The 13,606-nt window shown below is 51.1% G+C and overlaps 1 protein-coding gene across 4 annotated transcripts in view; it reads right to left on the reverse strand.

The window, feature by feature from the left end:
- GALNT18 (polypeptide N-acetylgalactosaminyltransferase 18) overlaps nucleotides 1-13,606 on the reverse strand; it is a 337,221-nt gene that overhangs the window by 142,755 nt on the left and 180,860 nt on the right. For all 4 annotated transcript variants that reach the window (XM_068556029.1, XM_068556028.1, XM_068556030.1 and 1 more), the window contains exon 3: nucleotides 11,561-11,727. In XM_068556029.1, the coding sequence (XP_068412130.1) occupies nucleotides 11,561-11,727 (167 nt within the window). The remainder of the gene's footprint in view (nucleotides 1-11,560; nucleotides 11,728-13,606) is intronic.

The raw sequence follows: 13,606 nt of genomic DNA on the forward strand, positions 1-13,606 counted from the left end.
CCCGCTGGTTTCTTTCTGTTCAAGAGCCTCTTTCCCTAAAATTCCACTTACATCTTGAGCTCCTGCGATACGGGCTTTTAAAAACAACAATGAGTTGAGGCATCTCATTTTTGCATCTGTGCCAAAGGAGAGCCATAGAGTCTGTCCACTGCCTGCCGCTGTCCTCGGTCTGAATCTTGTCTGAGGCAGGAACCACATCTGGTTCACCACTGCCTCCCCTGGGCCAAGCTTAGAACCTGGTGCTTGGTTTGTTGAATGAATGCATGTGAATGACTTTAGGAGCAGAAGAGGCATAAGTCCCTGTGGGCCGGAGCAAACAAGCAAGGCAGTCTCTAAAAAAACAGAAAAATGGAGTGGTTGCCCAATTTATAGCCCCTGAGAGTAGATTAGGGCCCTGGCAATTAAAAACAAACAACCCCGCCCCTCCCCCCACTGCAGTGAGTCCACACCTGCTGTTGAACTCTCAGGCTCCAGTCAATGATACTGGCTCCCCACCCCCCCGCAACGTTATCTCCAGCACAACCTCCCACCGCAACATCCAACCAGGGGGGTGCTAGTCTCCCATGAGCTCTGGAGGCTAATTTGCAGGACAGATCTGGGCAGCAGGCAGCTGGAGTGGCCGCAGGTGCCAACTCTTGTCCACATGCCCCTCTTCTTGCTGAGCACGCAGGCCCTGGAGCTGCTGGAGGACACCTGGGTCGCTGCGTGGTTTGGGGTAGCCTTTCAAGAAATCAGTCCCACCACACCAGAAGGCATCCCATACTCCAAAGATTTGATATCAGTAGGAATTATATGATTTGTTGGGTTTTGAGCACTTTTCGGTATTGGGGAAGCAGAGGGGGATGTCAGCTTACAGCACTTCCCGGCGGTCAGCTCTGCTTCCATCGTCAGGACCAGTTTGTGTTTTCAAGCTGCTCCAGCTCTGCTTCCACCGTCAGGACCAGTTTGTCTTTTCAAGCTGCTGAGCAAGATAGGCTGAGGGCCAAGGGTGGACAAGGAGACCTCTCCTGCTGGTTGCACTGGGGCTGGGCCAGTATGTCCCCGGCCTTTGCCACGGGCAGCTTGACCCCCAGCTGCTGGCAGCAAGGCCCCTGACCCGAGGGCAGGAGACACCTCTCCTGGTTCCCTCCACGCTGCTTAACGCTCCAGCTCCGGGAATTTTCCCATCGACAGATGGTCCCACAGCTGACCAGACGAAGAGGGCCTTTTGGTATTTGGTTCCTGCCGGCTCTGTTAACCAAATACTGGTCACCTTGGCGAGTCTGTAAAGCAAAATGGTCCAAAGCTCCCTTGCTGCAGACTGCTTCCAGGGGGCTCATGAGCTCCGGAGAAGGCAGGCCCTTTGCCCTCCTGGGGTTGTTCTCCGTTGGCAGGGAAGTATGTTGAGGAGTTCCTGGTTCCCGAAGTCAGTTTCCTTTATTGGTAAAGGAACACAGAAGGGTGATGAACCACCCACACCATTGCCAGACTCAGGCAGGCTCGGCTGTGGGACGTGCCAGGACCTCAACAGAGTGGCTGGTGAGGACAGAGAGGAGACTGGCATCACACAGGTTAGAGCTGGAGAAACTGACTGTGCTCTGGGGCAGGCCCACAAAGAGGCAGTGTCCCCAGCGGCCGGGCACACCTAGGCATCACTGACTAAGGATGCTCTTTTCATGGGGAGGGGGCCTATCAGTGGGAGGTCCCAGCCCTCCGATGCAGGAAGGCAGGCGGATCAGACCAGGGGAGCAGGACGCCAGCCTGGTAGTACAGGGAGCAGGGCCCAGCCTCTCAAGGAAGAGGGTCAGCCAGGACTAGATGCGGAGCCAGGGACCTACGAGTGTCAGAACAAGGCTCCATCCCAGCAGGGAACGGCTGCCTCTTCAGCTGGGGACCCTGGTGAAGGGCGTAACCTGCAGAACCATGGGGGGGTTTGTTCAGAAACTGACATGATGGAATCTGTCAGAGATACTCATCTGATTCCCTTCTTCCCCCACAGTCACTGGGCAAAGCAGGCTCAGACCTAGGGTCAGGGCTTGAGTCGACAGGGAGAGGTGGGCAGTTGCTGCCCAGAGCAGCCAGGAGCTCGAGTCACGCAAGGCAGGTCCTCGGGAGAGTGCTGCCGGACAACATGCGAGGACACGAATCTGCGGCCACGGCAAGAGTACCTCTCAGGGTGGTGATGAACAATGAATCTGTCAGTGAGAGGCAGCCCCAGGCAGCACGGAGCAAAAGTGAGAGCCTCCAGGACTCCTGCAGAGTTCAGGACCGGTTGCCTCTGTCTCGAGGTTGCTGGGTACCCTCTCCCGGGCATGTGGGTGGGCCCCAGAAGTCACACTGGTCAAAGGCACAGGGGTGGGTGGTGGTGATAAGAAGCCTTCTGCTGAGCAGGCTGACAGCCCACGTGCCTAGCTGTATAAACACCTTTAAGCTGCCTGAGTCTTAGTGGTAATTAGATTAGCTATATGGGATTCTTTAAGCTCCATAAAGCACAATACTGTCAGACATTCTTTTTCTCTGCTTTTCTTATTTTTGCAATTATTCCAGCTGCATGCAAGGCTGTTGGTATTTTTACAGCCTGGAATGAGTATCTCCTGTGTAGGACAGCATCTTTGAAACATTAAACAATGATTAGGCAGGCTCTGGGCCAAGGGATGATGGGGGCTTTGCAAGGAGTGGAGGGGGACCCGGCAGCTGGTGGCAAGCAAGCCGGGAGCTCGGATTCTATTTCGTCACTACGCTGTGATTTTCTTACCAACAATTAAAAATAACAATGATTCACAGTTGTGTGGTTACTTGTCATTCAGCAGGATTGTGAAGGTACTCCAGGTAGTGGTGGAAGGGGCCGAACCACAGTTAGTGGGGACTTGCACACCACGGCTCACACAAGCACACACAAGCCCAGTGTTACGGACTGAATGTGTGTGCCCCCGAATTCATACATTCAAGTCCTAATCCCCAAGGTGATGGTATTTGAAGGTGGGGCCTTTGGAAGGTAACTAAGTTTAGATGAGGTCATGGGGGTGGAGCCCCCATGATGGGATTAGTGCCCTTGTAAAAAGAGGAGGAGACACTGGAGCTCACTCTCTCTCCACACCCAGGCACCGAGGAAAGGCCATGTGAGGACACAGAGAGAAGGCAGCTGTCTATGAGCCAGGAAGCAGTCTCTCATCGGACACCGAATTTGCTAGCACCTTGATCTTGGACTTCCCAGCCTCCAGAACATGAGAAGTAAACCTCTATTGTTTAAGCTACCTAGTCAATGGTATTTTGTTACAGCAGCCTGAATGGACTAAGACACCAGGTGCATACATGCTTGTTCACAGGGCTTACACATGCTCACACGCATAAGTGCACACTCACAGGTTCATATATCCACTCAGCCACGTGTTCACATGCACACACGTGTGCACACACACAAACATATCAACTTCCCCCTATTTCAAAGGAAATAGGAAGCTGTCCCCCTCTCACAAGGTGACCTAAAGCATGGTTGCCAATTGTACGATTTCCACTCAACTCCGAGCCTAGAAGCCTCTGTGCAATGCGTCCCTCCTTCTTGCCAAGCCCCGGGCAGAGCTCCAGCTGAGGAGACAGCCACATTTTTCTCTTCAGTGCCTTCTTTGCCCCTTTCTTCTCTGGCCCTGCTGCCCAACATCTCTCTCTGTTGAGTGCACAGAGGTAAGAGAATGAGGACAAAATTCAAGTAAATCTTTTGGAGTCAGAGACCCACGGTGCACCAGAGGCAGCCTTGTTTAATAGTCAAGGGTGTAGGCTCTGAAGCCAGACAGCCTAGGTTCAAATCCCACCTCTGTATTTGGACAAGTTCCTTTCTCCTCTGTGCCTGTTTCCTTGTTATATAAGATGACATTCATCATGGTTCTTACCGTTGCCACAGAGAGCTGATTAATTTATGTAAAGTACTTAGAATAATCTCTGGCACATATGTGATCCAGCCAGCGGGGGGAGTAGTGCAGAGTGACTCAAGACTTTTTCTGGTCCTGAGCGGACCCTGAAGCTTGGAGCTGGGCAAAGGGGCTGGAGGTGTGGGACGAGTGTCATTCCCAGAAGACAGCTAAGCAGGGCAAATGTCCCAGAGTCACCACAAGCAAACCTGAGGGGCTTGGCTGCAGGCTACCACGTGGACATACGGTGCAGACGATAGGAAGACTGGCCACTGGACCAAGCAGGGCCACAGCATGGAGTGGAGAGGGGTGAGCCTTGGCGGGAGTCAGGAGACCTGAGGTCCCACCCTGGCTCTGTCGCTCACAGACTGCGGGGCCCTGGCAAGTCTCTGCCCGATGTGGGTGCTCAGTCCCCACCCCCGGAGAGCCACCTGGGGCTTGACTGGCAGTCTTGTCTGCCTCCTGACACTGTGGTGGCGGAGGGAGAGCTCCGTTTGGCCTGTCTCTCAAGGCCTGCTTACTTCCAAGCCGCCTCCTGCCAAAAGACATGGAAGGCTTTGAGCAAACGTGGCCAGTGAGAAGGCTGGATCCCTGGGGGAAGGACATCCACTGCCCAGGAGAGAGATGGTTCGATCCCAGCTTGAAGCGTGCGAGGCGCTGGGAACTGGCCATTCTCTTGTTGGAAGGCAACAGAAGAGGACAAGCATCAGGCTGGTGTAGGCCGGGCAAGTCACTGCCAACCAAGCGCTGATCAAAATCTCCAGGGAATGAGATGCTTAAAAGAATATTTGATATCACCATTGCTTTGATGTGCTTTTAGTCACCAAATTCAGGTTCATTTTTGAAATTTCAAGTAGCGTGAAAGAAGAGTGCATGATTTTTTTAAGGTTATCAAAAGAGGACATGAGTTAAGAAAGGAAACAGAGAAACTGAATACAGCAAAGGAAGTGGGGGTGGCTGGATTGTGGGATGGGGTGACTCTGGGACAGCTAGTGAGGGAGCCTGAAAGGGCTCATGTTCATTGAGCACCTGCTCTGGGCCAGGTACTGGAATACTTGAGCCATATGAGTGTATTCACAATATGGGTGGAGTTGGCGAGGCAAGTGTTTTAGCTGTGAGCTAAAGTATGTGGCACAAAGTATGTGGCCATGAAAAACCCACTGAGGGAATGAATGAATGAATGAATAAGTAAATGAATGCCAAGAATCAAAGGCAGAGATGACTCTATCAGCTGCAAATCCTGGTGCTTCCCTCCCTCTGGAGGTCCATAAAGGTTGAATCACTCAGTCCCAGCTAAAGACACTGGCCCACTGGGATTCACCAAAAAGCAAGGTAATTAAAACCAGGAGGCTCTGAGCCGTGGTCCCACCATTGCCTTGAGTTAACAAGGAAGAGGAGCCAGAGAAGGGAGACTTTGTCTCGGAGTGGCAGGGCAGGCAGCCTGGTTGCCATTGTCAGGAATGCCTGCAGAGGCTGGGTAACACAGAAGGAAAGAGGCTCAGGTTGCTTATCTGACTTCTAGGACCTGAGTTCAGGCCACATTAGGGTAACCCTAAGAGAAGCTCCCCTCCTGCTCTGCATTCCTTCCCCTTTCATGCCATCTCCCTGAGATACAGCAGAGAGGTCCCAAGGGCCCCACCCCAGGAAGAAACACTCCACCCAGCAGTGCCTGCTGCCGAGGCCAGCCCTGAGGGCGCTTAAGTGCCTGCTGTCCCGGGCTCCTCAGCTGCAGCACGCTGGACAATGGGGGACAACAATTAGAACCGTGATTCCCAGAGATTGTCCCGTTGCACCAGAATGCTCTGGGAAGCTTATTAAAGTGCTGATTCCAAGCCTTATCCCAGACCTACAGAATCAACATGAATTCTTTCATTGAATCAATATTTATTGAACAACTACAAGAACCAGGCACTATTCTAGGTGCTGGAGATGCAGCACTGAACAAAACAAATGTCCCTGTCTTCATGGAACTTACACACTGGTAGAGGGAAAATGTACAAATAAATTAGGGAGAGTAACCAAGTGAGTACAGTATATCAGAAGGCGACAGATACCGTTGAGGAAAAGATGCATGGAAGGGATGAGGAGTGATGGGGTCAGGGCTGCCATTTTAACAAGGTGCCGTTTGCAACATTTGAACAAAGGCCTGAAGAGGCAAAGGAACAGATATCAGAGGGTAAGAGCATTCCAAGAGGCGGGGGAAGCAAGTGCAAATGTCCTGAGGCAAGAATGTACCTGGTATGACTCTCCTTATTTTTAATCAAGATCAAACATGAGAGTTTGAGACCACTTTAGCAGAGTGACAGCATCCTACACAGGCGCCAGCCCCTGAAAGAGTGGAGCTTGTTTAGGAAATTGCTAAGGAGGCAAAGGACCGAGACTCAGAGTCCTACACAAGGACCATCTGCAGAGTCTTCAGTCCTTGGCTTCTTAGACGGAGATAAAGGTCTCGAGCAGCTTGGATGAAGAAAGCAGTGATTAACTGCCCCTTTTTTGTGTTTGTGAAAACACAGGCCTGACCCCTAAGCAAAGGTGCCCGCAGTCGGGGGGATCTGGGGAACACGAGGCACCAGCACACACAGAACCTGTGACAGACGCCTGGAAGACAGCCTGAAAGCTCTGTTCTCAGGCTTCATTTAGAGTTTTAAACACCAGCGTCCCTTCCATCATGCGTTATCTCATTCAAGCCTCCAAACAATCCCAGAGGTAAGAATTATACATCCCAATTCTATAGATAAGGAAAATAGGGTTCACAGAGGTTAAGAACACACAGCTGGCAAGAAGCTAGAAAGAGCTGGAACTGAATAGATGGCCTAATGCCAATTCTGTGCTCTTCCCACCAGAGCGCACCGTTTTAGGGAGGCAAGAAAAGCCAGGGCTGCCTTTAGGGGTTGCACGGCAGCTATTATTACTATTGTTGTTGCTATTGTTTTTATTTCTCTCATTTTAACTCACCCTTAGGGCACCCTTCCAACCTTGCTGCGTACGGCACATTCACCACCATTACCTCGTGTATCTTCAGAGACCGCGGGGCAGACAGGGCATGGCAAGGCCTGATGTCCCCACAGGGCACGAAAGAAAACCAAAGTGAAAGACCCATGGCCGGGAGGTGGCAGAACTGAGGCCGGAAACCGAGTCCTATTATAATAGTTTCATCCCATTTTGCATTTTTTCCGCATGACTCCCTGATGGCAGGGGCTGGATCTGAGCCGTCACTCCCTCCACACACTTGGCCCAGGCTGGGCGCCCTAGGAATGTTTGTTACCTGAGCTGAGTTGGCCTGACGTGAAATGAATGAAAGTCCTGTGCTGAGTGGGCTGATGCCCCAGAGGGAGCCTGTCAAGGACACGTCCGGAGCCGCCTTCCCGGCCAGGCTGGGCCCTCAGGCAGCCCTCGGCTAAGGCTAGAGATGACTCACTTCCTCCAAGAGCTGCAGTCTCAGTGTCTCTGCCACCCCTCTTGAGAGCTCAGTACAGGCTGGTCTCGGAGATGCCCATTCCTGGTCGCCTCCCCAGCCCATCCACACAGGGGCCAACCCCCCTTTGCCTCCAGCCACCTCCCTACTCCCCCATCTGCTCTTCCCCAGTGGGAGAAAGACCGGCCCTTTCTTCCCTGGTTTCTGTGCCCTGGGTCCCATCCTCTCCTTCCTCCGCAGAAGCCCTGTCCCCACCATGGACTCAGAGAACTCAGGCACCCCCTCCCCAGACCAATTAAATGACCAGAGCTACGGCACGACCCTCCTTGCTTTCTTAAAAGCTGTCCAAGCGAGTCAGTGTGCAGTCAGAGTCTTGACAACAACCTGCCCTTCAAAACAGAGAGAACTACAACACAACACAGCACAATACAACAGAACAAAATAGAACCGAATAACATAGACCAATCTATAATAGAACATATCAGAGCGCTCTGCACATTATAAGAATAACTATTGTTTCTTAAAAGTTTTGTTTCAATTGCGCGTGTGTGTGTATGGGTGTGAGTGGTGTGTCATCCTGGGTCATGACTGGAGACTCTGGTTAATTGGTAGAAAACATCGCTCCAGCTCCTGCCTTAGCTCCCGATTCTCCTTCACAGTCAAAATCCCTGATGGAAACATCTACCTCCCAGCCGCTCTTCATCTTCATCTGGCTTCTGCGGCCCCATCCCCAACCCTGCCCACCAAGGTTTCTGTGATCTGCACCTTCCAAATCTAATGGCTTCTTCCCAGACTGCGTGTCCTTCCACCTGTCTGTGGGCTCATTCAAACAGATGACTCGTTCCTGAAATTCTCTTTGTCCGAGGAGACTGTGTCACCCTCCAGATTCTCCCGGCTCTTCCCTCTCTGTCTCTCACCAGCTAACCTTCTTCCTCCTAACTCCTAAACTCCTTACCTCAGTATCCTCTCAGGCTTCTTCTTTTTTTTTTGTTCTCCCCTCTTCTCTTTGCTACCCTCTCCTCCCAGCCAATGGCTTCGGCTGCTCTGTGTACAAGACTCCAAATCCACATCCCCGTGTTTACCTCTCAAGCGCCGGCTGTGCAGTTGGCCAGCTGTGAGGCAGGCTCCCAGGACTGGAGCTGGGGCTGGGGAGGGGTACTGCTGACAGCACTCAACTCAACAGTCACACACTTGACCGTGTCAGGCAGGTGAGGCAAGCTAGGAAGGATTACCATCCCCCTTTACAGAGGAAGAAACTAAGACTCTGAGGGTTGAGGGATGTCTCCCTGGTCACTCATCCACAGTGAGAGGATCCTAGAACCCATGACTTCAGACTTCAGAGTTCTTTCCCTTCACACCATGCACTGGAACTCAACGTGTGCAAAAGCGATGCCGCATACTATTCATTAAACCAGAGGTTCTCAACCAGAGCTGTGCAACAGAATCATCAAGAATGCTCTTAAAAGGAGAGACGGCCAGATTCCACCTCAAACCTACTGGGTTAGAATCTTCTGGAAAAGGCTTTTGTTTGTTTTAGCTTTATATTTTGAAGTCATTACAGATTCACAGGAAAGTACACAGAAATACACAAGGAGGTCCCATGCACCCTTCATCCAGCCTCTCCCAACATTAGCATCTTACACAACCGTAGTACGATATCAAAACGACGACACTGACGTTGCCACAATGGAAAAGCTTCTCCAGGTCTCTCCAGTAATGTAGGCACTCATTTGGGTATGTGCATGTAGTTCTGTGCAATTTTGTCATGTGTAGCCTTGTGTAGCCACCACCACAGTCAAGATGCTGCAATACCTCCCAGAGCTTCGGGTCTGAAAGCTCCCCATCCCTGATGAAGAACACTGCACCCATCCCACTGCTCCTCTTGCCCCCCATCCAGGGAATGACCATCATCCTCTGAGTCACCCTGGCTTGAGGCTGAATCATCGTTCACCAGCCCTCTTTTGGCCCATCTGACCACAGCCTGTTAGTCAAGAGACCCAGTAGATGCTTCCTTTATGGCATCTCTCAGGCTCATGCCTCGGCCTCAACCCCACATCCACCACTGCTCCAGAGCCCTTGATTTCTTGCCTGTACTGCTGCAACTGCCATCTCATCCAGTTCCCTTCATCGGGACACCCCTTTCCCCCAGTAGTAATGAAAACCGCAGCCAAAGCTCTTCATTGCCCAGCCCTGACTGCATCACTCCTCTTACCAAAAACTTTCATGGTTGTCTCCATTTACAAAATAAAGTCCAAACCGTTTAAATTCGAATACGAAATCCTCTATATCTGGCTCACTTTCCTTACCTAAATTTCTCAAAATCAGTCTCAGTTTTCCCCCTCTTTCCCACATGAATGAACAACAAAACGGCCTCCTTCAGGCCATGATAAAGTTCTCACCATGGGGCAGAAATAAAAGGCTTCAAGATTTCCTTCTTCCTGATGCTTCGTTCTTTCTTTTGTGATGTGAGGAGGTGCAGTGGGATGGAGCCTGGGGATGCCTGTTGCTTGGGGGATATGCCATCACCCTTGGAAGGATGGCTCTTCCATCCCCGGCCTCCTTACAGTGGAAGAGGTGGGGGGCCAGCCGGCCCGGGTAGAGCAAGGTAGGGTACCCGGGCAGCCTAGTCAAGCTGTTGTGGTGTTAGCCACTGGGGAATGGGAGCTTTCTCCACTCCTTGGACCCAAGCAAGGTGATGGGAGGTAGCTGCTCGAGGTCTCCCTCACAATAGACCATCACCTTTAAAACTACACTGCCTATTTGCTGCCACCCTTAGGTGCCTCTTCCTTCCTTCACGTCCATGGAACAATGAGAGTTAAATGATTCATAAGCACTGCCCTTCAGAAAGCTCTAAAATCCCCTTCACAGCATCGCTTCTACACTCGCTTCTACATGATAGTAAAATGAAAAAGAAAATTTGCTTATTAAGATGAAAAATATTTCAGTTATCTGATACGTTTCAGCTTTAATTGATAACAAAACATAAATTGCTCATCTGAACTTGTCATTACAGCAACGGATTCACTGGGAAATTTACTACCTGACATCAGAGAAAACGTTAAAGATAACACAAGCCCAGTGACTCTGTGATCCTGTGACCCAGCGGTCTATTTTTTAAAGTCATGCATTATCCATGGCACATTCATATTAATGGTCCTATCAAGAGCACTGGTTCTTTTTTTTTTTTTTTTTAATTAATTAATTTTATTTATTTATTTTTGGCTGCGGTGAGGTCTTCGTTGCTGCTCACAGGCTTTCTCTAGTTGTGGCGAGTGGGGGTTACTCTTCGTTGTGGTGTGCAGGCTTCTCATTGCGGTGGCTTCTCGTTGCGGAGCATGGGCTCTAGGCATGTGGGCTTCAGTAGTTGTGGCTCGCGGGCTCTAGAGCACAGGCTCTGTAGTTGTGGCACACGGGCTTAGTTGCTCTGCGGCATGTGGGATCTTTCCGCACCAGGGCCCGAACCCGTGTGCCCTGCATTGGCAGGCGGATTCTTAACCACTGCGCCACCAGGGAAGCCCAAGAGCACTGGTTCTTAAACTGTCTCAATACATGGTCTCTAAGCTTGGAGAATATTATGGGGATGGTATATGTGGGAGGAATCAGAAGCCATGGAATATGCAACCAAGGGAAAGAGGTAGCTGGTAGTAGCTGGAGAAGGCGAGATGTGATATGAGGGCTTCAACAAGGGCTTGCTGGCCACCTGGGGCTTTGCTCGGGCCAGATGGAACGAGGAACAGGGCATCCAGAAAAGAGGCTAGACTTTCAACAGCTCTGTTGCTGTCGTTGCATTGTACATCTTCTACCATCCCCACCATCAACACCACTACGGCCACCACCACCGGCACCATCAACACCTCCACCATCATCACCACCAACACCAATGGACAAGCTCCCAGGCAAAAGCCAAGGCATGCAGCAAAATGAAATGATGCTTCACAGAAAAGAGTCACTGGAAATGTTCACTGTGTACGTGGAGGGGGTGGAGGTCACGGCTATCTATCTTATCATACTGCACTAGGATGTTGGGGGAGAGAGTTGACAGCCAGTGAGGAAAAGCCTGGGGACCAGGCCCCTCTGGAGTGTGGAGAGGGTGCAACTGTGGTGTGAACCTTCCAGAGCGATGACCATCATGAATCTCTCCTCTCTGAGGCAACATCCCAAGAGAAGGGAGAGCCGTGGAGAGCCTCAAGAAAATGAGAACCCCGAAGAGGCTGGCCCCTCCGCTCAGATGTCCGCACGGGGCAGGGAGCCGGGCACTCACCGTTACTGCTGTTGTCGTCCACCAGGATGATCTCCTTGAGCAGGTGCGGAGGTGTGCGCTCCATGGCTGAGCGGATGGAGCGCAGCAGCACGGAGAGTGCTTCGTTGACGAAGATGAACACGACGCTCACCTCTGGGAGGCTGCTGGGGAAAGAGAGGTTGCGGCACCTGGAAAGCAGAGCAGCCGGGCGCTTAGATCTGTCACTGACTTGGCTGGGGTCACCCCGGGTGCCGGCCCGCCCATGTCTTGGCTCCAGCTTTGCTGTAGGACTCGGGAGTCCAGATCCTTCCCAGGGTCTTTTTCTTGATATACTTAAGATAAGCCCTAAGTGTACAGCAGACAGGCCCTCAACCACTGAAACCGGTTTGCCCCACTACAGAGTCTGAATTTGTCAGTGACTCCCCCAACTGAACAGTTGTACCGTTAGCGCAGGGCCCGGAACCCGGCAGGCAGTCACTGAGTGTTTACTGGAAGAATGACTCCATATTTCTAAATCCAGTAGGATGGGAAATGCAACCAAAAGAAAGTCTTAGTTTTTCCAAAATGGCAGCCAGTGCCTAAGTGAGGCCAGACCTTAGATGACCTGCCTCAGGAGAAAAATATGTCTCCTTCCAGAGACTCCTACTGCCAGAATCCACTCTGCCTCATTCCAGAAGTCACACTGCCTGGGGCCTCTCTCACCTCTCACTTATCTCAGGGATTCAGCCTCCAGAAAAGGTTGAAGCCAGAGTCAGAGGCTCAACACAATAGAGGACGGGAAGGACAATTCCAACCTCATTTCACAGATGCAGACACTGAGGCTTGGATAGGCTAGGTCCCCGCCATGTGTCAGCTGTCAAGATGGAATCTCAGCTCTGGTCTTCTTACATCTACGCCAGGGTTCTTCCTTCAGGGAGAAGTGGTCAGGGGAGAAACTGCCTCTAACTGTCCATTTCCTCCCTAGCTCCATTGAAACCCTAAAGCCATCTGGAGGTCTCTTATCCAAAGGACAGGAGGCAAAATCATAAAAGTCTGCGTGCCATTCTCCATGGGAAGAGGAACAGGCAACCCTAAAATCAGATCCCATCAAGAGGCCAGACCATAAGAAGTGCCATGGTTCCCAAGGGCATGTCAATTCCTTCCGTTGCAAGCATTGCCTTTATGGGTAGGAAATCATTGCTGGTGCCCTTCTCTGGCTGAAACTAAATACTGTTCCAGAAGGCACTGAGCTCCCATCTTCAGGATACTTGAATGAAAGGAGAGAGCAGCAACTGTAGCCCTGTCCCAGGTCCTGGGCTCAGAAAAGAGGCTGCCTGCTCCCAGGGAGAGGTTTGATCAGGCCACTGATGGTTCCAGGGGTTCAAGGCTGGTGACCATGTTGCATTGCTCCAAAGTGGGAGGTGCAGCCAGGTGAGAACATGCAATAATGAGCATAAGAGCGCAGGGCTTCTGCTCGTCAGTAATTAAAGTGCTGCAGGATAGGGATGGGCCTGCTCTTCCTTAATGAGGAAGGCTGCAGGATAACCAGCACTGAGCAATTTTAGAGAAAGCACAGTGGGGCCCCAGCCTGCTTAAGAGCAGGAGATTAATAAACTAAAATCACTGTCTCTATGGTTACCAGAAATTTACAGAAACTTCTCCCATTCTATTTCCAGCTCTCCTTTTCTCTCACCAAAGATAGGTGGGGGAAGTGAAAGAATCAAGCCTTTATCCAAATCTGCTTCATACTTAGAATTTGAGTAAAGCCATCAGGTTAACAGATTGGTGTAGAATTCATTCACTGTTGTATTTAATGGAATAGATATTTATTGAGTTTCTTCCATGAGATAGGTACTGCATTGAGGGTACAGCAGGACGTGGACAAAGTGCCTTTCCTCATGGAGCTTATGCTTTGATGGGGGAAGCAGGCGAACATGGAAGCAAACAAATGATACAACTTTATATAAGTGCTGAGATGAAAAGTAATGCGGTGTTAGCGGATAGCGTGGTGCCCTGGCAGCTGTTCTAGAAGGAGTGGTTAGGGCAGGGCTCTGTGAGGGGAGAGGTCTGATCAGAAACTCACATGGC

The sequence above is a fragment of the Eschrichtius robustus genome, chromosome 11 (assembly GCF_028021215.1).
Source record: "Eschrichtius robustus isolate mEscRob2 chromosome 11, mEscRob2.pri, whole genome shotgun sequence".
NCBI classification, from domain to species: Eukaryota; Metazoa; Chordata; class Mammalia; order Artiodactyla; family Eschrichtiidae; genus Eschrichtius; species Eschrichtius robustus.